General features: G+C 33.4%; 1 protein-coding gene and 1 long non-coding RNA gene across 2 annotated transcripts in view; one reads left to right on the top strand and one right to left on the bottom strand.

Moving 5' to 3' along the window:
- Nucleotides 1-13070, top strand: part of LOC108723528 (uncharacterized) — a 67022-nt gene extending 53952 nt beyond the window's left edge. The window contains exon 3 of the long non-coding RNA XR_001936650.1: nt 12214-13070. This is a non-coding gene — a long non-coding RNA (uncharacterized lncRNA). The remainder of the gene's footprint in view (nt 1-12213) is intronic.
- A 7801-nt stretch (nt 13071-20871) lies between these two features.
- On the bottom strand, nt 20872-22197 carry LOC108723505 (uncharacterized). Its single transcript, XM_018449324.1, has 3 exons — nt 21731-22197; nt 21109-21285; nt 20872-21033 (listed from the first exon to the last, which is right to left on the bottom strand). Exons 2-3 carry the CDS (start codon nt 21268-21270, stop codon nt 20872-20874), a joined length of 324 nt encoding a protein of 107 aa, XP_018304826.1. The 5' UTR covers nt 21271-21285; nt 21731-22197.
- Between the last annotated feature and the right edge of the window lie 3232 nt (nt 22198-25429).

Below are 25429 nucleotides of genomic sequence, written 5' to 3'. Positions count from 1 at the left end.
GTTAATTATTTGCTAATTACGACGCGCAATATATGAAATAATAGCAATAAAATTATCTATTGCATTTATGTTATAATAGTCAATCGTTGACGGCGCAGTCAAATATATCAGTAAATTATATAATATTTCCTGCTATGAAGAGATTCTTGTATTCTTGTCTTGCGAATGATAATAGGGACATAAATAACATAAACAATAATAGCAAAAATATTAAATCGAAAGCTTGCATGATAACGTTCTTTTTTACAACGACGTGAAAATCAGTGATTAGTGAAGTTGTTCAAGAAACTAGACATGAATGTTTCAATGTTTATGCCTGCTATCATATATTCTGACAAGATGAAACTGATGAATGGACAATGGATCATACTTTTGCATACTCGAAAAGAATACATGGAGAACGGTTGCGATGTCGAAATGTAGCCGAATAAGTAAGTCGGAGTCGCGTATCGATCTTAGTCTGTGGACCAACCCGAGCTAGGAGGGTAGGGGGGTGAATGGGAGACACGTTGAAGCGACCACTACTACCACGACTGTGTACTAGTATCCACACCTACCTTAAGAGCTGACACAAGTGCCTAGACTACCTACACAATCAACTGTACTATCACCAGGAGCTAACATAGACTTTCACGTCTTTAGAGCTATACAAGCGCTTCAAGCACAGGCTTGTCTAACGGCACACAAATATCGCGCAAGAACATGTACGAGGCTCACCCGTGCTAGTTTGTCCAGACGTGTACGTAGGTACCCGGCAGCTAGCATTGACATCCGCATCATCCCCTCCGCTCCAACCGAGGTTGTCGCCAAGGATTCTAGCCTCCAAATCGACCCTAGTCAAACCTACCCTACGTAGGTTCCCGTCGACCCTGGTTGCCAGGGTACAAGATGAAAGTGTAGAGAAAAGGGGGAAGAGAGAGAAAGAGAAGGAAGGGGATGAGAGAGCAGGGCGTGTCGTTGCGTCTGCACAGCTCCAAAGGAAAGGTTTGAAAACCTCTTCGTTACTTTCACAATCCTCGTCCATTCTTACCCTGGCACGCACCAGTGGCCCAACTTTTACCATTTCGCCGTCTGGCGAGATAATTTCCCAGTACCACCTATAATCCAATGAAAGAGAGAGAGAGAGAGAGAGAGAGAGAGAGAGAGAGAGAGAGAGAAGAGGCAGAACGAGAAAATGGAATCACGATTCCCTATCTGCCTCTGCGTCGGCTCTTCTGTGCTTCTCGAAAAAAGGGACCATCGTTATTTCAAACTTACGCAGTGCAGGTGCCACGAGTTGTTTCTAATATGACATAGGTTGAACATAGCAGAGAATTAATGGAATCAATCTGGAAGAAAAAAAAATCATTGAGAATATATGAAATATAACCTCTCACCAAAGTCGTAGACGAAAGTAAATTCCAATTCATATTATATTTTATTATGGTACACAATATCTTCTTTCACATTAATGTATTGGTATTGAAATATTTAAAAATGTAATTGACCGATAAATATTTATGTTGTTAAACAATATAAGTGATAAATTATTCTTTTTTTGTAATATTATGTATTTAAAAGACTCGTTATCAACTTTTTGTTCCCCTCTTTATTTAATTAAAGGAACATTTGTTTTATGACTTAAACGTGTTCTTTTATTTACGAATTAATGTCACTATGAAATCAATAATAAATAATACTGTTTATAATAATTCCTTGAAACAATAATTACGGCAAGGTAAATAAAAGATATACATGTTATAAGATGTACTATAAATATGTGCTAATCTTCTCGGTTGCAAAATTTTACTTTCGATTGCAACCGCCAATTTACGCGTGTACATTGAATAGATAAATATTTCCAAAACAGCAATATGTCGAATATACAATATATTCGAACAAAAAGATGATGTCGACAGAGTGTATTGCTCGGATATTTCTCTCTCTCTCTCTCTCTCTCTCTCTCTCTCTCTCTCTCTTGTTATTATATTATATTATACTTCCCCGAACATTCCGCCTGAAGACAGACTTCTGGAGTTGTCTTCCGCTAATAGCGTGGGCGTGGATGCAGGTGCAACATACATATTGCAATGGAATGGATTCGTAAGTGGAGGGTGTACGAGAAGTGGGATTAAATTGCCCCTCGTAGACTCCAATCAGGGACGCTCGGAGAAAATTAGAATGAACGAGACTGTTCGTAGCTGGCAGCCGCGAATTAGACTTGGAGATTGTCGAACACGGCATTGAAATGATGGTGATTGGGGAACTACGAATCGAAAATTAAGAGGCTACTTTCTTTCGTATTTATTTTCGACACATGAACGAACCGCAGACTTCAAAGCAATCTTTGGCTTTGTGGTATGCGGCGTTGTACTTACGTTGCACAATTGAGTATTTAATATCGTAAAAAAATACTTAATTTGTTTAATTTGCAATTCGATACGAATGTTTATGCTAAATAATAGTGAGAAGATATTAATAGAAATAAGAGAAATTTGTTGTTTTGCAGTTTGATACCCTAATTATGGTGTTTCCATTTGAGATTGCATTATTTCACGTCAGCGTGATGCGTGTATTACGGTTATATCTATTATTTATTTTGGTATTTACCATCGAGCAGATCACAAATTACCTCATTCCCGATAATGAACTTGGTTTGTGGCGAAATCTCCTTCGGCATTGAAAGGAATAGAGGCTGATAAAGTCGCTGGTATAAGAAAAAAACTATTTTTTTAAGCTACCAGGGATTATACGTTCCTTTTACAAAGGACTATCGGCAAAATGACGAGGCGCGGGAGCGCTGGAAAGTTGGCAAAATCCGGAGTGCCGCGTCGTAAAGATATGCTCGGTGGGTCGCTCGGGAGTCGAGCAGAAAGTATGAAATTGCTTATATTTTATAAAAGCGAAGGAGAATGGGAGGGAGGTCCTTGTGCGGCGCGAAAGATGAGGTGGTATCGACGGGCAAATAAAAAAGACGGCGAAGAAGGAGGCAACGTCTTCTCGTGAATAAACAACGAGAATCGTACATGCCATGGTAACGTAGACCGATAAAAGAACATGGACGCGCATAGCCGCTTGCATGTAGGGCTGGCATTCCGAAGGTGTGGCGTTGGTTCTTTCGTGGTTGAGTCAAACGAAAGTCGATTCGGAAAATTAGAATGTACAGATCGAGTCAAGAGATTCAAGTAGCGTTAAATTTTATCGTGATAACACCGCCGTAACAAGCAATTAAATAGAACGAATCGGATCAGATTTATTTTTATGTTTACAAGATTAGCCTTATATAAAACAACTTGAAGAAAAGTACCTTTATAAAGCAATAAATAAGAGTTTTAGTACCGAGTTTTAGTAGAGAGAAGCAGACGATATAACGACGATAGGATTGCATCACGCTCAACTGAATTTAAGCATGAAAATGTTTTAATGACTTTTTCCTCTTATTCAATTTATTTTACTGATTCACTAGATTTCTAAGGAATATATATTGCTTTTATATTTCATAATAATATTTTTCAGAAGGCGTGTTTTAAGTTCAAATAAGAGATTTGTCCGCCTTATTAATTACATTATTATTGCCAACATGTCAATGTTATTTTAAATCACTACGTTTCAGCTTAAAGTATATTTTATATTTATGTACTTTGCAGTCGTACCTACATATTTTGGCCATACTTCAATTCGGACTTTCATCGGTTGAGCATTTAATTGTTTGCGCTGTTATAAAGTTATCATAATTCTGATCTTTAAACTGTCATCGTCCCAATTATTCACGTCTGTGCTGTTAGGATATTACAATTTCCTTAAATTTATTACTGAAATATTTTCTGCAATTTAAATTGAAGATAATATTTAGTAAAATTAATCTTTCCGATTGATTATGCATTATGCTCGTTTCTATCAATTGTAGATTAATTTTAATCGGTTCAACTTATACTGTTTGATTTTTTCTAGTTCCAAGGATTAGAAAAAGAAGAAGAATAAGTTAAACCAAGATTAAAGTTAATGCACATTGATAGAAACGGGCATTAGTCATTTATTCTTATTGTTAGTGTATATATTGATGATTTTATTAATTACTGAAATAATTAAAATTCTTCTCTTGAATACTAAAGTATGTATTAAAGTTCTTATGATTAGAAAAATGTAATTAAAACTGCAACGTAAATTCTGCAAGAAATATGTTAGCTGCATGCAGGTATTGATTTATACCTACATACCTATATGTATGTATACATATATCTGAAGGTTCTTCTCGAAAAATATGGCGTCTTTGTCGCTACATTGTCAAGCTTGCGAAGACGAAGAGGAGAAAATGGAATACCCTACATACATATATCAAGTTCCTGGCCAATATAGCCTAGAAGGGACGAAAACGCATGTAATCAAGATGCAGACAAAACAGTATATTGTTGTTTTGAAGAAACAGTTTACTTAGGCTCTTGGTATACTACCGCGTTGAATTATTATAACGAAACTCAGAGTGCACAAAACACGCCTGCGCTAACACATCCGTCGCCATTTTCTCAACGTTTTCAAAATATTGATTTTTAAGATATATTAGCATCTTTAACTACAATACAGTCAAAAATATAAGATGTATACCAATTTAGAATTATATTTTAAGAAGTAGTATTAATAAGAACTGCATAAAAATTGCAAAATGACTTTACATTTCATTTTCGATGCTGAAGAAAAAATTAAGTAAAACTTTAAATTATTCTCTTATAGAGTGTAACGGAAATTGAAATATATTACTTGAAAAAGTGATAATATATTCAACGAAAATTTTTAAACTATCAGAATTTAATTTATCTATACTGAAAGAAAAGATTGGTTGCTGCAGCAAATTAGATGGTAAAATATGGCATAGCCTTTTGGCTGTAGCAGTTCTTTCTTTCTAATCTTTTCTTTCAATGTAATTATTGTAGATAATTATTTAACTCAATATTGTTATCAACTATGAGACATATTTTCTAATAATATATTTTACCAGAAATGTCTTTGATCAGAAGACGTAAACATTTTATTATGATTTGTTTGTAAAAACATATCTCCAATAAATGTTGATCGCAAGGGGAACTAATGTCATCCATCGAATGAATTCGCCTCGTGAAAATGATATATCTTATTCGCTTATCTTGTAAACAGTTCACCGAAGTAATTTGCAGCAGTGTTTACGCGACGATTCTGTTATGTATTGCATGTTTGCTTCTATGTAATGAGATGGAGTCGGTCACGGTTTGAGAGTTTCCTACATTGCGCGAAGAGATCTTATTAGCAAAGAGATTATTCACAGAGATTAATTAATCGCTCTTCGAATGAAGTAGGACCCGCCGTTCCAAATTTTCACCAATGTTGAAACTTATCTAACAAGTTTAAACTTCGTCACTTACGCTGTCCTTTAAATTTTGCTCTAATTGTAAGTTTAATTCGCCCATAATTAAATTTCGTAAATTAAACTTTTTTTACCGGCAACATCAAACTTCTACTTACACTAGAAATTAACATGGTCTCTAACAATTAATTTAAGAGAAATAACGGACTGTGTTATTATATCATATAAGAAAAAATGTTCGAAAAAACAAGATTTTCAAAATATTATATTTACGACAACTGAAAGTCTATATGAAATGACAGGACGTTATTTTTTTATTCACATCTTAAGGTGCTTCTACATAATTCACAAGTCGCAAAACGTAATTCGCAAACGCAGACACTGAATGAAGAATTCGCGTTTGTCCTTTCATTGCATGCAGTTGGTTTTCATCTGTGTGTGTCTTGCGTGCGGTGATCGTCATTCTGCATCAGTATTTGCGAACTACGTTTTGCGATTTGCCAATTATGTAGAGGCAATCTTACACACACGCACGCACGCACGCACGCACGCACGCACGCACACACACATCTAATTTGAAAATTCTTCTTGTAATTATTCCAAAGAATTTGAATAAGTAAAATATTTATTCTAAAAAAAAAACATTTTAAATTATTTAAATTATCTTTTTAAATAAATTTAAGTACTAAAATGGAAAAGGTATCTTATTAAGCATGTTCTAATAGATTATTTCTTCTTTTAATCGATTCTTTTTCTGCGTTTGGTAAAGTATCGAAAACGAATTGAAAAGAATTATTATTTAACGTTACTGAATTTGATTCGATATGTCAATATAAATAAGATTGATTAATAAACGAAGTTTACAAACTAGATTTATTCGTTGATTCTCGTGTGGTTATTTCCACGTTGATTTCTAGCGTTCCCATATTTTCTCTTCTGCAGCGGCGTCATCGAGCCTGTAGCCAAAACGATGGTCCGGAACGACTTTGTTTGCTCGTCGGATCCCTATACATATCACGAACTCGTGCAAACTCACATACAAGGGTGTATCTCCCTGCGTATCTCGTATTTGCGAAAATCCACGCGTATTCATGTAACTCCACCTCCATAGTTGAATTTGCCGAAATCACAGAATGTTTGAACGGGTGGTCCGTGTACGAGTATTTATACTACGCATGCGTCTATGTACATATATGCACAGTGTATTTGTCGTGCACATGCGAGTACGTGCGCAAGTATTCGCGCGTCTATACGTGTTTCCCGTTTCGCTATTGCAACATGTAGCCCCTCCTGTCCTCTCTTCCCCCTGTTCGCGTTCAGTTTCCATGTCCCACCAACAATCCAATTTATACGCCAGATTATTCCGGGAACTATCGTGGAACCGAGGGCGACTTTCAACCCTCTCTCTTCCTCTTCTACCTGGTTGTTGCCCCTGTCGAACCCTCTCGAATCCCTCTTCCTACGTGCCTGCGCTGGCTAAATCGCCATGGCCGGTTCGAGGGAGCGATTCGATCGAGCTGGTTCTGCTCGAACATGGCTGATCGTCACATCCTTTCCTTCGTCTCCCGATTAGATGATGATATAGTTTCTCGTTATTTTCTGCTTTTACAGCTATTCATTGTACTCATTTTAGCAAACGTCTTTATGATGCGAGTTATATGACGGTAAATTATACTTTTTTGTTCATATATATATATATATATAGATATATAGAAGTAAAATTATTATCTTTGCAAAATTTATTTCCCGCATGTAGGAGCTTACATAAAAGATATCTCAGCTTTATTCATAGGAGGAAAGCAATGCTACAAAAGTATGCGATTGAATTTACTGATGCGGTCGAAATACGATTGCCCTGGTTCCATCCAAATATCTTTGTATCTGATTTTTGATAACTCGAGCCAATATTGTCCAAATGTTCTCTTTTACTTCCAGTGCCTTCATTTCGCTTCTGTATTTAACATTCCAGGTTCCACGTGACTTCACTTAATTGCTTGCGATGAAGTCTTTAATTGAAATCAGAAAATTTTTATGATGTAATGAAGATTTCAGATTTTATCTTATGATACATTTAAATATTTTATTACATCTGAAGAACATTCATTTGCAATTGAAAATATTTTTAACGAAGTATTAATTATTTCTGCCATGTTTATGAGTTGTTATAATTGTTAACGCAGCAGAGCAGTAGAGGATACGTTTTTAAAACTGTTTCTTTTTTTCAAAAATGGTTAATTGTATCTTTTTATTAACATTTATAATTATTCTTTTCCGATATTCGATTTTTAATTTGTTCTTTTTATCATCGTCCAATACAAACTGCTCAATATGTTGTGTCAATGTGGTAATAATAATATTTTCTTGGCGATTAATGCTGTAGATTTCTGAATCTTTATAAAATATTTACGATATACTACGATATACTTCAATATTCCATATTACATGTCTATAACATATTTTGCCTTTCTGAGAGGACATTCCAAAAGCTATTTTACATATCTCCATATAGCGTACCTCTACTGTGCATTACCCATTCTTTGTGATTCTCTCTGTAAGACCTCATTAGCATCTTTTTAGTAAAACCAAAAGGATTGTAATAATTGCATAGGTATCTTCCAACTTCACGTACAAGCGCGTCGCATACACATGGCTCATTAAACTTCGTAATATATTAATAATTTAACAGTAAATACGTTGACACGTCCACTTCTCTTTTTAAATTTGAATTATCGGAATTTCGTACAGAATTTCTACTAAATTCATGTAGATTTCGTCACATTTCCGTCACCAAAATAGAAAGCACTTCATGCACAAGTGCCGCAATTATCCGATCTCAATTCGTATTTCCTGCGCATGCAGCATTTGTGTCTGGAATGTAAACGTTGACGGAGCAAAAATCTCCCATAGAGCGACAGTCACAAAGCTCTTTTATAAAAAATTCAGAGCTTTTTCCGAAGAAACGAACGATGGACCATATTGATTCTCGATTAAGACGCTCGGTCTAGCCAAAGTTTTTGTTTGCTGCGTGGTTGTGCAGCTACTCCGGAAATTTACGGGACAAGTAATTTCCTCGTCTTCTATGTGCTGAACTTTTTACAAAGGTTTCTCCCTATTTTTGCTAATAAATCCCGTTTCCGTGGTATTATGTTGCTGAACTCAAATAATATGGGGTCGTAAACGGCATGTACGATGAATGTATTCACTAAGTACTTTTTTTTCTATTTAAAGGTAATAGAGTCTTATTTGAGATTAATGTTTTAGTAGTTTTTGTTTTTCATAAGCAGTAAGCATAGTTTTTAAGTATTACTCATATGCAATAAGTTAAATTCTTTTAAATCTATAATCCATATTATGTTTTTTTTTATAATAGAAAGTGCAATATCTATATATAATATCTATATATAATATCTATAACAAATATAAAATATAAAAAAAAATTTTTAATGATTTTACTTGTTAAAATACCTTTGATTAGTAGCAACTCGTCTATAAAGAAATTTTCAAGCCACGTAGTAATTGAAATAGCTGTATATAAAATTACGATTTTACTGTGTCGTTGTTAATTTATAAATATCAATTTTTTAATGACTAAACACTGGAAAAAACCGCGTAACGATTTATGTCGCAGCAGGTGTAACGGCAAATCTTTATTTAAAAACACGCAATATCTCGTTTTCATTTAAATGCATCTTGTAAAGAACACAGATATACAGGGTGTTTCCAAATTAAATCGCAAAACTTCGGAAGCGTGTAGAGGAGTAAAAAACTAAGAAAAAAAGTCCTATAGACATATGCTCGTTTTTGCTCCGTTTCAGAGAAATCGAAAAAAAATGTTTTTTTTACCTGCAAGATTAAATGGGGACCGTTTTCTAAATTTCTTGGAGAATGAATTTTCTGACTATTTAGAAAACATCCCATTACAACAACGTACTGAAATGTGGTTTCAATTAGATGGATGCCCTGCTCATTACAGTAGAGTCGCTAGAACCTGGTTAGATAGAAAATTCCCACAACGATGGATTGGACGTGGAGGAGCAGTACATTGGGCAACTCGTTCGCCCGACTTAACGCCATTAGATTTCTATGCATGGGGTACTCTGAAGCAAGAAGTTTATTCTTCGCCTATTCAATCAGAGCAACATTTGAGAAATCGTATCGTAGCTGCAGCGAACAGAATATCGCAAGAACAGTGCCTGGCTGCTACAAGAGCCGTGTTTGACAGATGCAATGCTTGTATTGCTGCAAGAGGTGCACATTTCGAACAAAATCTTCATTAAAAAGTTTATAAATAAAATAATTAAAATAATAAATTAAATATATTTTTTTCTTTTTTCGTGATTTCCTGCGAAACAAAGCAAAAAGGAGCATATGTCTATAGGACTTTTTTTCTTAGTTTTTTACTCCTCTACACGCTCCCGAAGTTTTGCCATTTAATTTGGAAACACCCTGTATGTGGCCGTTCTGAGGAGAGAACAGAAGCACACGATACAGGGATGAGCAAACTGTTAGGTACAGACAGTTTGTGGCGCTTTAGAATGAGAATTTATATCCCCGTCTGAGACGTAAACAATGCGCGAGACGCGATAATAAATCCGCAGCGAACTCTCTTTCCTCGTCTCCTTCCTGTATTGCAAGTTATCTAGGTCTAGGAAATTGTCGTTTACTGTGCCCTATTACCGAAGTTACATGCTGTTATTACGTTCGTCACATATTATGTCTCATAAAGATACGCATCTGACACATCTCCTTATCTCACAACTTGCTAGTATTTAACATATTTTATTAAAACTACCTGATAACGGTCACAGAAACTTAATAGAGTAACTTATAAATTTTAATAATGTTTTGACACTTTTTGGACAATATTAATGAAAATATAGTTGATAAAATTTATACTTACAAATAATTAAATGGCTAATATTTTCTAAAAGTTATATTATGCTGTATGTATATACCAATAATTTTATGAATAATGTAACTTATGTGTCGATAAATTTTGTAATATATTCTACTTAAATTAATTTAAAATGATAATTTTTATTTCTTAATTAATTTTTTCTTAAAGCTTGATTCATAAAAAGCATTTTTTTCAGTCGTTTGTAACTTACAGAAACTGCAATTTTTTTATATTTTTAAAGAAAAATTAAGTTTATAAAAAATCAGTTATTAAAATTAAAGTAACAAATTGCAAAATATTATTTAAAAAAAAAAGAATATAGTTATTGTATAACGATTTCGTTATAAATGATATTATTAAATGGAATATAATTAATATGGTTAATATTTTTAGTGATTACACATTTAATAGCAATTAAAGCAATTTACTGTAGATGACATAAGTTTTGACAATAAGAAACATTTTCTTATGAACATGTAGAATATTTATGGAGCATAGAAAGGAAGTTTACTTCGTTAATAACTCAAATGTGTTTTATATAGATATTAAGGCAGTTGAATTATCACAGGTATAAAAAAGATTAATGCAAAAAAGGAATGATTATTACGATGCTTAACGAAAGATTTTATACAGAAATATGAAAAGAGAAAGATTGCCAATTGTAGGTTAATGTCCCGTAAAGTTACAATAATGTCGTCGATATCGACATTTATAACCATAATAATTGCTGCACTTTATTAATCAACTATTAATATACGAATCATATCGACTCATAATCATCACTCTCGGTATTCCGTTGTGAAAAATAAATGATAAAAGAAAGAAAGATGAAAGACGAAAAAGTGTCCAGGAAATACTTGTCTAAATCGTATAATCAACCACACGTTTAATATGATTACAAATTAATACATGAATTAATTTTGTTTGAAATTATGGAATTAGCGATTTCAATATTTTAAAAGAAACAAAAATACAAATTTCACAATGTCTTCGAATAATAACACAAATCCATTATCAACTCTCTGATAATACCTCCAAGATTTGCATTTATAAATAAGCCAATTTACACTTAATCTATTTATTCACTTTAACAACTCGCCGAGTGTGTTGTTGTTATATGCCAATCGCATATGCAGCAAAGTTATCGTAGATATATCAACGAACATATAAATATAAATCGTTCGTGCAAGAAGGTCGTGATGGTAAAACCGCGATGGAGGGTTCCACCCATAAGGTACACGCAAATATGAATCAAGATGTATAATGGCGATAAAGTGTTACTGATGATTATACTTAAATGTTTTCAGCCTTCACGCAATTGTCTCCGATTGACACACAGTCTCTTAATTGAACCTTCTACTATACACTGCACGCATGTCATCACCGATTGTACTCCCATATTTACAGCGTCGAATGCAACAGTAACGACCAATTAACGATTTTATCATTGAACCGAATCGATCAAGATGAATCCTCAATATATAACATCGAAGAAATTTCTTTGCGAAGACATTTTACAAAATATCCTTTTTTTTCACTTAACTATATCTCAATATTTGTTGAAATAATAATTGATTGTTGAATAATAATTTTAGATGCATTTTCTGCATCGTGAAAGTCCAAGTTTCAGTTACTCTCGAAGAGACGACCGTACACTGTCGGAGAAATCGCGGTGTGCCGACGGCGATGTTAAAAGGTCCGATAGAAAGACCTCGAAAAAAAGAACCCTTTCATTTTTATAGTGCAGTAAATAAGAAACTTTCTCCTAACCCTTTTTTAGCGGAAAGTGAAGCGACACATCAGCAGGCTTCTTTCAACCTAGACCATCTTTTTTACCCCCTGTGTGCTTCAATAAGAGATACTTCGTAGAATAATCGTGTATAGTTAAAAATGCAAAGCAAGTGTTACAAAGCAAGTGTACATACTAAACATTTTATATTCCACGCATCATTACCAGAAGATAGAAACCTTCAATAACGGTTATTCTTGTTTCTAATTACAGATTACTAACATGCTAAGCCGTCAAAATCGCCTGAATACCGGTAAGTTTAAAACATCGCAGATACACAATGTGCATGAGATGATTATATATAATTACGCGGATTTTCCGGTAACGTGATTAGGAAAACAGCGGTATGGCAAAGAAATAGGCTAGCTTACGAGAAATTCATCATAATTCGAAGTATAGCGGACGTTCAAGCGGCGTTATGCTCGTCTTATTTCGCACGAATATAATTTGAATTTGAAAAAGGCAGTTTTTATAGCCGAGTAATTTGAACTGGCATGCATATAAAATAATGTAACGGACAGTGTTGTAAAAGATTCACAGAGACGATTACGTTAAGATAAAAATGACAATGCATCAAAGAAATGGATTGCATCCGCAAGAGACTAACCGTAACGGCCAAGTATCCTAGCAATTTTCTCGGCGCTGCCGACTTTCTAGAACGACGATGATGCAAAACCGTTGAAACGAAACCGCACGTGTTTTATTATAGCTTTAATTGCAAGTATCCTCTTAGCTATACTTTACGACTATAACCGTAGAAAAACGTAAAATATAGACGTTGCAATTATGCGTTGCCTTATTTAAGGAGTTCTTGTTGTTCATCGTGTCAGGGCAAGTATCGATGGAAAATAATATTACTTCTCATTACTCATTTTTGTCGGTCAAAGTGAACGGCTAACAAATTTTATTTTTAAGCGATGCGTGTCAAACTTAGATATCGTAAAACATTATGGAACTTAGAATTATACCTAATTTATACCAATCTTTAAACTAATGTAAATTGTGATGGATAACTGGAGGTTGGCAGCAATCAAGATTAAAAAGAAGATAAATTCAACTTACTTTTACGCAGACAGAAAAAGTCTTAAAAAATTAACTTCAAAATGTTACGTTACTTCTATTTCATTGAATTATTTAAATAAAATAATATAGATACTGCTATTGCTCAAATAGTTAGATTTACTTTTTTATATAAAGCCAATATAATACATTTTTACTTTTTAACATCGTCATTTCTAAGTATGATATGTAGAAAGAACGGTTGTGCTGCAGTATCTAAAAGTTTAGCTAAATACAGATCTGAAAATAATTTTATTGAATCGTACAAATAATTATGTAGAACATTTAAATGTTGACAGTGCTGCAAAAAGTTTTTAACATTTTAGCAATCAGTTTGAACATTCTATATAATTATTTTGATGTTAAAATTATTTTCAGATTTAGTTAAATTTTTAGATACTTCAACAAAGAACTATCGTTTTTTCCGTGTACGACTAAAAATATTAATTATACACGGACAGAATTGTCTTTTAAAGTTTACTCTGAAAATATGGTAGTTGTGATACAGTACAATATTATATTTTAAAGATTTTTACCATGCATTTCAGTAAAATCAAACTTATTATATATTTTTTGTAGTTTTATTAATAAATGATAGAAATTTACATAAAAAATTCTTCGAAATATAATGTCCTAGGACTATCATATTTTCAAAGTAAACTCTAAGAAAAAATTTTCTCCGTGTATTAAAACAGATGAATTGAAACATATAAATTGAATTTTGACATCTAGATGTTATATTACATAAAAAATATCAAATGAATTTATTATTGGATTCAATTAATCACATGTTTGCAAACCTTTTTGATTAATATGAACCGATCATATCAATATAATTGACGAAATTATAAAACTTAGTTTTATCATATCTCCTCGTGTTTTATCTTAATTTAAAGACAACGCAAAAATGTCGTAAACAAAATTTCCTTTCCTTACTCACGTATTTTCATAAACCCTTTCTTTTTCGCATTTCACCCCTGTTATCCCTTCGGCATCATTCGATTACTTGCGAGACATTATTTATAACTTCTCTAAAAGGTAGTTTGCAAAGTACAACGCCATTATAAATTCACATTCACATTCAGACAGCCAGATCTCGGCAGTGGCGGCGGTTTGTCGCTGTGTTGTAGTTTCGGAAACGCACACCAAGAACGCGGCACTTTGCACACCGCGACACACCCTGCGCCGTTAATTCGTTATTTTACTTCACCCTTTACGGCGGATAGGTACGATTTTCTCTGCAATTTATAGTAACCGATACCGTCGATGGCCATTCGTATTCGAGCCGACACTCTTCTTATCTCCTTTCTCTTTTGCGTTCTGCGTCTCTTCCTCGTCTTCTGCTTTTCAGACGAAAAAGAAATTCTCATCACGACGGTCTGGTGCGTATATCGATAGGATCATATACCGCATACATTAATGGGCTAAAGCTTGTATAATGCGAATTTGCAGGTACTCCGATACTAAGATGAGATTTTGCTCAATTTAAAAAAATGTACCCTTCAAAGTGTGATTCGATTGAACTACGCCGATTGCGTTTCCTGTTCTAAGACTAAATCGTTATGATTAATATTTATACATCATCGTGTAAAGTTTTCAATCTTTTATAAAAGATACCGCAAATGTAGGTGGATTTGGGATAATGCAGGTAACTTGGGACAGCATGTACTTTTATTAAATTTAATCGTAGCACCCATCCATGAGTTAAAAATTTAAACTTTCTTTAGAGACTCATGGATAGATATTGCGATTAAATTTAGCAAAAATACATGCTATCCCAAGTTACCTGTACTGTCCCAAGTCACCTACATTTACGGTATTTGTCAAAATGTCATATTATGTAAATTTGTTTGAATTAGTGTAATCTAAAACTTTTATGAAAATTGAACAAATGATCTCAAGTTTTTAATACACGCGGAAACTTGTGCATATGGTTCATTTGCTGAGATTAATGCATATTTGTCGTAAGTCAACCGTAAGACGGGTAGAAATTAATTAACCAACCAGCATTTGCTATGAATTCCACATTTAATATCGTAAGACGAGTAAAGAAATTGCACCTCTGTTTTATATCGAATTAATTGATGCCGTTAAGTCATAGCCTTCGCGCTTCTCCTCTTTGAACTTTTGCAATTCTACTGCGCGAGACGCGATGTTTTAAAGCATTTGAAGACTCTTTACTACCTGCACGATGTGCATGTCGCCACGTATTTCATTTTGTATAACTGTCAAGCATTCACATCGTTTTCGATTTTATGACTTAACGAGGAAATATTTGCAAGTGCTCATCTGCGATTTTGATAAACTTTAGATGTATCGTGGAATAATAATCCGAAAAATGCAATTTTTTAATAAGTAGTTTATTGCACGGTAAAGCTTTATTTACACGATGTTTTTTACTAGAAATTAACGTGCTAATCTTTTGGCAAACTAGAAAATTAGCACGTAAAAAAATAAATTGAAAAAATAAAATAAAATATAAAGTTCTATATAATTTTAATGAGAAAACTAGCAGCTAAAAAAATATAATTTATAACATTATATCTTTTTAATTGTTAGAGAGAGTTTTCTAATTAATTAGAAAACTAACGCACTTGCTGCTAGTAAAAAAGTATCATGTAAATTAGAGAGTGACTATGAAATTGTCATTCAAAGCTAAATGTTTGATTCTATGAGAATATCATTAAAATCATTAAATATAGAAAATAAATTTGTGAAATCAAATTTTTATAGTATTTAACATGTTTCATAATCGTGTAATTAAATTTTGAAATATGTTACATATTTTTAAAAGCTAATTTAAAAAATATCGTGAATATATTATTCTTATAAACACGTTGAAGTTAATAAAAGTAATATCAGAAATACTTGAAATAATATAATGTTTTCGATAATCTAAATGTAATATTGACGTAATAACATACACTAAATGATAAAAAATATTTTCTAAAGAATCAATAATAATTTAATCAAACAGTTATTTTAATTCGTTAATATATGTTTAAATATTTATAAATTCAAGTATTATTTTGAATTATTTCACAATATATTTGGAGAATACTTATAAACATTTTCTTAAAAGTGAAGCGATAACACAAATTTACTCCGTGTTTTTTAACGAAAGTAAAAACGATAAACATACAATCGATTGATTCTTATCGTATTACCTTATCTTGCATTTGCGTAAAATTTCTTGTAATTATCTCTATGGTATCATAGGTTAATGCTGCATTAATATTAGTACGCACAGAAACTTATGGATTTTAGAAGCCAATTATTGATCATTGAATATATTCAAGCGATATGAAAAATGATAAATTAGCGGACCTGCTTTTGGTAGCAACCAGTAAAGTCAGCAACCGGTTTGTTTTTTCCTGTGAACGATTTAACTTGATCGAGCTCTCCAAATCGCTCTGTTTTCTTTAAAATAAAATTAGCGATAAATTAATTTCGTTTTTCACTCGTAGCAGAATCATGACAGAAAGTTGTTCGCATGAAATTTATGGCAGCGATTTCTGTAATATCCAACAAAATATATTGCAAGAATATGCTAACTTGTTTGAAATTAATTTAATTCACGTGCACTTGCTGTTGATATTGGAAATTCTCTGCCCGAACACGATTAAAACGATATTCGTTGCAAATACTGGCGCGAATAGTAAGGATCATCTCAACTATTTAGACACAGAAGTTGCGGATTAGGTTTTCATTATTTCAAAAGTTGCCAGAACCATGGAGATACGGAGCGTTGCATTTCCTATCCCATGATGGCTGACAACGTCCCATCCCACTCCAGCTGCGCGCAGCTCTCCCACAAAAGCAGCGGGTCCAGAAAGGACGAGAGCCTAGCCTAACCTAACCCTTACTTAAGCTCCCTTTTGCACTTGGCAGCCATGTTGCTCCGAGGGTTGGGCCATCAAAACGACGGCGACTCATTGGCCGCGAGAAGAGGGAGAAAGAGTGAGAGTACCTCCATTTCCATCTTACTCCATCTCTATGTCTCTCATTCCGTCTCCTTTCCTTGATGCTCTTTTTATCCAACACTCTCAATGGCACATCTCTCTGTCTTCCTCTCAGTTTTTCTCGCTCTAAACTGACGTCTTTTTCCCGTCCTTCATCTCATTCTGAATTTTGTTCCTATCTTTATCTTCCTACGTTCCTTCTATCTCTATCTCACTTCGTCGATCTCTTCGCCACGAGTAAAGTTAGGTTTATTTTTTATTATTTCTCATGTTTGTCGGACATGTTCAAAGTTATCCTCCGGCTATGCGACCCTTTGCGTTCCTTGCCGTGGGGCCACGTGAAATTTATTTCGCTAGTTCGATGTTCTAGATATCGCTACGTCTACGATGGAAAAGCGTCGCATTCGCGGCGTAATGACACAATAGCTCATTTATAGAAAAAGAAGCTTGAGTTACTTTTCTGGTCCATTTGTATATTTCGCAATTTTTACCAAAATTTTGTGCGATTTTATCTCATCATGATTACTTGAATAACTGAAATTTTTATTTCGTTATTTTGTAGGATAAATTTAAAGACTGTACTTTATCTTTGCGATAGCATTTCTTGCAACCACGATTGCCCGTTAATCATTTTGATGTAACAACTATTTATTTGTTATTATTTTAAGAAAATTTTATTATAAAAATTTAGATATTGTTTTTGTTATATGCATTTTAGTAAAAAATAATTTGTTTGACTTAAAGGAATAGGAACTACCGGAATGTACATATATATTAAGAATTATATTTTATAAAGTATATGTGTATAATGTGTATTTAAATAAAAATATTCAGTTCTTTCAATGTCTGTTAGATTAATATTTCTTGATAAGCAGATATGTTAAATTAACATTTCATAATCTTAACTACTTTATATATATATGCAGAAAATATTATTAATAAAAATAATAAATAAAGGGCGAAGTAAGAGTCAATACGTAAATATTTATATAAAGAGTCCTTCTATTTGTTTAATATTATTAATATCACGAATAATTTTACGTGAAACAATATTTTATTAAAATTGAAAAGATTCCTAGAAGCCATGTGTCTAAAATCGAAACATCTTGAAAACGTTAAAGTTTGTTTTTAATGTTTCATATAACGTTTAATAAACGTTTTAATGACATTTTTAGAATAAGAAGATGTAAGTTTTAACAAGATATAAATGAAAATAAGTTTCAAGGAATCAGTAATCAACAAAGAGATCAGTTATCAACATTCTTTATAAGTTTAAATAAATCCACAAAATGATTAACTTACCTACTACTATGAATCTTCGCCAGCAGCACCTTGCTTCGAAAATTCTCATGATGTATACACTCGTTCGCTACCTGATGTAAACTGAACGAATTTTCTAAAAAAGTGAAATTTTTAACTCACAGTTTGTTAGACAACCCTTTCCTAGCTTTCTAATTCTTTCTAATTTTGTTGCGTTTGGTTGCTTTCTCTAACCCTTTATACCATTTGCTTACGCTTCAACCAGCGACAATGACGCTCTGAATTCTTTTCCTTTTAACTCTTTTTATGATCGCTCTAAAAAAGGGAAAATCTGTCAAGCTTGATCTTATACAATAAAATTCGAAGAAGGTTTATTACTTACTCTAAAAATGTCACTTTTGAATAGAACAATATATTTCTTATTTATATCGATGAAAATTTATTAGGAAGTTTTGTGCTTTATACTTACGACAAAGTTAATTTTACGCTTTTTAGTTCTTGCACATTGTAATGAATAAATAATATGTATCAGTTCTCTTTTTTTTGTATGTAAATTATTTTATTTATATATTATTTTATTTATTTATTTATATATATTATATTATATTATTTTATTTATTTTATTATTCTTATAGAATGTCTCTAAAAAAAACAGATCTAAATTTAATATAAATGGGTAATAGAGCTACAAGCCAAGGTTAATACACATGGTCAAAATTAAAAAATAAAAATAAAATAAACATACAATAACTTTAATCTAAATGCCGGCAATAACAAACGTTTCGATCCGCATCGGATCATTTTCAATGTTAGAATTGAACAATATAAAATTAAAAATTAGAATTCAGTAACTTCCCTCTTATCTCGCAGTACCTCCGCCAACATAATTGGTACGATGTGGAATCAGCAATGTGAATATCCAATTATGTATGATGTATGATCCAATTATGTGTAATGTATGATTTCTGTTAAACATAGGTCATACAAATAAGTCGGTAATATAAACGAGAGACAGTCATACAAGAGCTAAATTTATTAAGTATAAATAAAATAATTCATTAAAAATTTCTAATAATTTTTTTTATTTAGTTTATTATTTAAAAAAAAAAGAATAATTATCGTAGATCAAGCGAAAAATATTTTTTAATTTAAAATGAATATCACGGAATTGCATATATTTTGAGATTTTCTAGAATTCTTTTATTTATAGATTAATAAGATATTTCTGGTTTTTATGTTTTTCATATCTAATTTTAAGAAGTATTGTAACATTGATTATTTTATTTCTAATTAATGAAAGAGTGATACTAACTGTGCTCTACTCAAAATAGATTTTGCTGTTTAAACAAATGCTAGAGACAGTAGAGCGCAAGTTTAAAAATATTATTTAATTTAGGTTAAAATAGTTTCGAAATACGTTTGAAAATATACGTTTTATACATCTTTTTACATTTTGTTTGACAAGCAGTTGATATATTATATAAAAACTTGATACTTTTTTAAATTGATAATTCTTTAATTTGTTATCTAATTCTTAAATTATATACATACATATGCATAATTTACACATTGCATATTTCGTTTTTATTTTTATATTTATAGAAGATATACATATTGTGGTTGCGGATTTTTTTTCAAAAATACATTATTTTGTTTACAATGTATATATATTTACTTATTATAATTGTGTTTCTAAAGATTATCGTGTATGTACACAAAATAATACTTATTGTTAGATGTATTTAATTTATGGATAAGGTATTTGAAGGAAATAATATCAGTAAATTCGTTGCTGTTTTATTCATGATATTACGTTGTTTATTAAATATGATTTATATAACGCGTAATTATTTCAATTTTATTAAATATATAGAGATTACTTTACAGAGGATATAGGATGAAAATAATACAATTTTTATTGTATAAAAAGAAGTTTAACTTTTATATAAAACAAATGTTATTTTGTAAATTAATTAAATTATTATCATCTTTATAAGTATGGTATAAGTTTGGTTAAGAAAACGTAATATTTAATTAGGTATAATATTATCTAAAAATGTTTTATGCTAAGAGAAAGATTTATATATATTGTACCTATGTAATATTGTTTATATATAGTTATATGATTTAATTTAATGTAAAAATTTTTAATTTAATATTTTAATACGCTAAATGTATTAATATTATAATTATAATATTATAATTATACATGTAATTGCATAATTCTTTTATTCTTTTATTAGTACTCTTTATACATTCAATAAATTTACGAATATTATGTGAACATCTAACAAAATTTGTTACATTAAAAGTATTTAAAATAAACAAATAATTATATTCCATGTACAGTTTGCGACATCTTAGGTAATTGAAATATCTTATTATTCTAAGTAATCCTATTTTTATTATTCTCTCTATCTTCTTAAGATTCTATGTTTTATAGCATGAAGATTATTGATAATTGGGAAACTGCGCCGATGAAGAAGTTCAACGTTGTTCGGTGTAGCCTCCTGTTACGTATACTGAAGGTATACCGGACAGGAATACACTCAGGATACATTCAGTATACGTACAGGGGGTTTCACATTCCTCATCGGATAACGCCTCGCTGGTGGCTGCCCCTGGCAAGGATGCAGAGCCTGATAAGATCGACGGCAGTCTGGCATCTCGTATAGAGTAGATTAACAATTATATCTTCTGGAATTGTTGGCATGAAGCGATAGACGACCTCGATCATTAATATCTTCCATTCCTAATCCAGGTAAAATGTTGGTTAGTTTTTAATTAAGTTACATAAAAAATGTCACAGCATCCGTATTTTTCTCACCGTAAACAATCCCGGTTGCAGTCTAATCCAAGCTGAGTAAGACAAGATACTTATTAAATATTGCTGATTCGTGCAGGATGGAAGTGATCTTGTGAGAATCCAATTGAAATAATTGCTCAATACACAGTAGAAGTCCATACGCGTTTTGTTTTTCATGGCCATCTCTTGAGTTTTAGCCTACGGATACATATAAATAACACGAGTTATTAATGGATATTGGCAAGGTCAGATATTCTAAAATTTTTGTCTCAGAGTTTTGCGGAATCCGATAGATCGAAGATTTATTTAACGCGTTCTTGAAACAATCCCATGCGGAAAAAAAAGAGAAAAACGGTCATAAAACGACCTTATTAATTCGCGACCCATAACGAAATCATGGTTCTCGAAAGAGAGTCCATGGAGTTTGGAAGCCCAGCGTACTGAGATGTCGGACTGGTTGCCTGATGTTTGGGCTATTGCGGAAATCTTCCACCGAAATGTAAGGCAGCTCGCGTAACAATCGATCAATATTCGTCTACCCAATGAGCATGCATTGTTACTATACATTTATCATGCACAATCGTCATAATATATCTGGAAATATTTTTAAACTATAGAACAAGAAATTCAAAAGTCTACTAACCTGATGTTATTAGGTATTAATTACATTTCCATCCTTTCTCTGAGTCTCCCTTTGTGCGATCGGGTTAATTTTTAAGACATCGTCATCACGTAGATCTCCTATTCGAGCATCGCCAACTGAAATCAACCGATATGTGAAATCTGATGTATGATCCTTTTCTGATATATATCAAGCACCGCACACTGAGGAGTCCGAAGGGACATTTAGGATTATCAATCACAGAAGACACTCCGAGTACGTCGACGTACGAATGACAGCTCCGTTCGGTCTACATGCTACGAGTGACGTTCACGGTGGATGTGCTCCGTTTCGTTCGCCGATTCGCTGAGTCGTGACTCGACGCGAAGGACAGAGCGCTCGACGCAATCAAGGATAAAGAGAGATGGATTCGAGAACGGGCGAGTCGAGACGAGACAAAAATGTGGGAGGCGTAGAGAACGGATAGAATGGGAAAGAATGCGCACAGCCGAGGAATAAAAAAATAATGAAAATAGCTGACGCTGGAAGATAAGACAGGATGATTAGAGACGTATATCGTTCATACGTCAGATGCTAACTGGAGGATGATGCAGCTAGTATAAACGCCCTCGGTCTCTTGTGAGACGACCGTGACGCGTCCCGCGGACGACTGTCGGCGTCGCGGCGCTTCGGCGTTGCACGTCACTCGCGGGTATCGGGTCTCTTCGTCTCTTCGTGCTCGGTCCTTCGGGTTCTCCGATCCGTCCAGGCGTCCCGGTCATCCAGGAACGTGTTATGAGCTACGAAGAAGCGGCTTCCTCTGGCGGCGGTTGGCCGACGATGCCATCGTTAGAGAGTTAGCGCTGGGACGACCTCGCGACGCCGACGCCATGCGGCGTCGCTCTGCGCCCAGCTACGTCTAGGGACGAGCCACGTCAATGTTGTGTGGGTTTTCACCACCGCACACACGAATGCATGTACTCTTTAGATGCACGGGGGGTATATAAAGTCGGGGTGGATATAGGAGCAACCGGGAGGGGCGACTCTTGATAACGCGCAGGGTCGACCAACCCCTCTCATTCCGTCTCTCTTCCCCTTTCGAGCTCTACCTTCCTCCCTCTTGCCAAGCTTCCGCTCTTTGTTTTTCTCATGGCTTCCGAGCAACTTCTCTTTCTCTTTTACACGTACTCTATTCATTCGTACCCTATTCTCTTTCTTTCTCTGCATCTGTCTCTCTTTCAGGTTCATTGTCTCTATTCCTCCATCACCTTCTGTTCCTCAGGATCGTTCCATCTTTTTCATTCTTATCACAATCGATCAACCCTTCTCTGTTACCTTCTCTTTGTTGCCTTCTCACTTACTCCGTCTATTTTTTACGGTTTATCCATGGTACCCTACAATTCTATGCAGCTTTCTCTTTCTCTCTCTCTCTCTCTTTCATGGATTTCTCTCTGCCTTTCATTGTCTCCATTTACGTTCTTCTCTCTTTAACTTTGAACTTCTCATGATATCCTCTCTGTTTTCCTTGACGCTTAGTCCTACCGCTTTCTCGCCCTTCCTGCGAAGCGCGCTAGCGTCGATTTGATTTCGCCGCGTCTCTGTGTGTGCGAGATATCGTCTCGTTCCATAGTCTCCCCACCACTCCTTGACTCTTTGCGTGTGATAGCGAGTCAGTGAGCTTTACGCAACTCCCCGTGGATCAGGAACGTGGTGTAACCTGGCGCCACCAGACGGAGTTCACTCAGAAACTCTTCGCCCCTGAATTCGTGACGTTTTTATTGGGCAACGCTCTGTTACGTGAAAGAGAGAGGGTACGAGTATATTGTGAGCTACCCTGTGGTTTCGTTTTACTTTCCTTCTTTCTCCATCTCTCATTCACGCCCGCGGCTCTTCAGCTTACTCTTTGTCTAGTGTGCAGGTAAGGTTACGACCTCGTGAGTTTGCTACAGAAATCCCACGGTGGCGAAAATTATTAATTCGACGAGTAGTTCATCCGTAAATCGAGAGAAATGGGTCGCCAGCAAATCTGTGAACATTTAAAGAACAGTGATTCAGATTTTTATGTGCTAGCCGGCATTACACTATTAAGTTTACAAATATAAGACATATATATATATATATATATATATATATACGTTACGTAATATTTAATATAAGATTGCCCCAGTGAGAAATGACAATGGAATCGACGTCGAATCGATGTCGACGGGCGTGTGTAAAAATTAACAAATATGGAATTTAAAAATACGAGAAGGGACAAGTTCTTTTCAAAATGGAATTAACTTTAATATTCTGTAGTTGATGATTTATTACATGACGAGATTAAAAAAGCTTGGTAATAAGTTCAATTAGATGCTGTGGAAGAATAGTGAAACAAACAAAAATATAGATAAATTTCCAAGAGCTATTAATTAAACTTTCCTCTATTAAAACTTCCGACAGTTTCATAGCTTCAAATATTGACCTTCATATGGAATACCTTGGCAGATGCTGCCATCTGTACAACATGATTCAAAACATTCGTTTATAGATTCCTATTGTCATATACGTAATGCATGTATAAGCGTATACACATTAAATCAGTAGTAAGTAATGTTTATGAGAAGGAATTTAGCTGAACAAGCTAAACGCTTCAATCGTAGTCAATTAATCTCTTGTTCACTATTCTTGCGGATTAAAGTATCAGTTTATTTAACTGTAATGTTAGACTGTATCATTAAACTATTTTAATGTCTGGTTTTGTTTCTCATTATTTCTTATAAGAAAGAAATCTTTTGTGATTTTTGATCATTTTACCAAAAATTTTATTAAGGGAATAACAGTGACTAATGACATCGATTTTATTCACTGAATTGCCATTTGTCTATCATTCTAGTATCAACATACATATTTAATCGTGCCTCCCAGAACTTGTTACATTTCTTTACAATATTTTATAAAAGTAAAAAAATTAATCAACATTTCAGAGAGGATTTTCATTAGAAGTAGCTCATTTGATGTGGTATAGTCTTTTTAGAATTACATCAAGTCAACGACAAAGTGATTAAATATAGATTAACCAATGGCAAATTTTATGTTAAAAAAATTCAAGCAAAAGAGACCTCTATGTATTTTTATTTTTCTTTTTTCAAAATTAGATTAGAATCAAAATCTTTTAGTTGATTTGCTTCAATTTTTTAAATTATCTATTATAAAAGTGTATTTATAAAATACTTATAATTTACAATTTATATGTTTAGAACTTATGTATATAAATAATGTCTAATATACATATATGTTTTATAATAACATATTTATCGACTCAAATTTTATTAAATTTTATTGAAGTGTCAATTGTAATAAAGTTCTCCAAACGTGATATTAAAGATTCAAGAGAATGTGTAAGATGTACAATGTAATCATTTTTTTTTAATTTCTTTGTCTCATTAAGTTTATATCTTTCCTTGATTCTACGCCACTGTATCTCGCGACTGAAATCCTAATATATGCAAAGGAATTCCATGGTATCTAGTTAAGCGATACCACATAAAGAAGCACGGCTGTAGGACGCCGCCATGAAAATCCGAACTTAATCGTCCGGATCCCGCGAAAAAAGAAACGAGAGCGAGGCCACCGACAGAAAACTCGATCCTCCCTCGAGGTTTTAACACAGCTTGCCAGGTTTGCGCCTTCGAGAGCCGATGCAGTCATAAGCGTACATAGGTACACTAAAATCAGTGGCAATAACTTCGCACGCATCTC

The sequence above is a fragment of the Mycetomoellerius zeteki genome, unplaced genomic scaffold, assembly GCF_001594055.1.
Source record: "Mycetomoellerius zeteki isolate Tzet28-1 unplaced genomic scaffold, Tzet1.0 scaffold243, whole genome shotgun sequence".
Classification (NCBI taxonomy): Eukaryota; Metazoa; Arthropoda; class Insecta; order Hymenoptera; family Formicidae; genus Mycetomoellerius; species Mycetomoellerius zeteki.
This window is presented reverse-complemented; position numbering and strand designations above follow the sequence as displayed.

Excerpts from the sequence above, each read along its gene's own strand:
- LOC108723505 (XM_018449324.1), bottom strand. The coding sequence starts at position 21,270 with ATGGCCATGAAAAACAAAACGCGTATGGACTTCTACTGTGTATTGAGC. Across the intron at positions 21,034-21,108 it reads TGCAACCGGGATTGTTTACG|GAATGGAAGATATTAATGAT; the intron begins GTGAGAAAAATA and ends TACCTGGATTAG.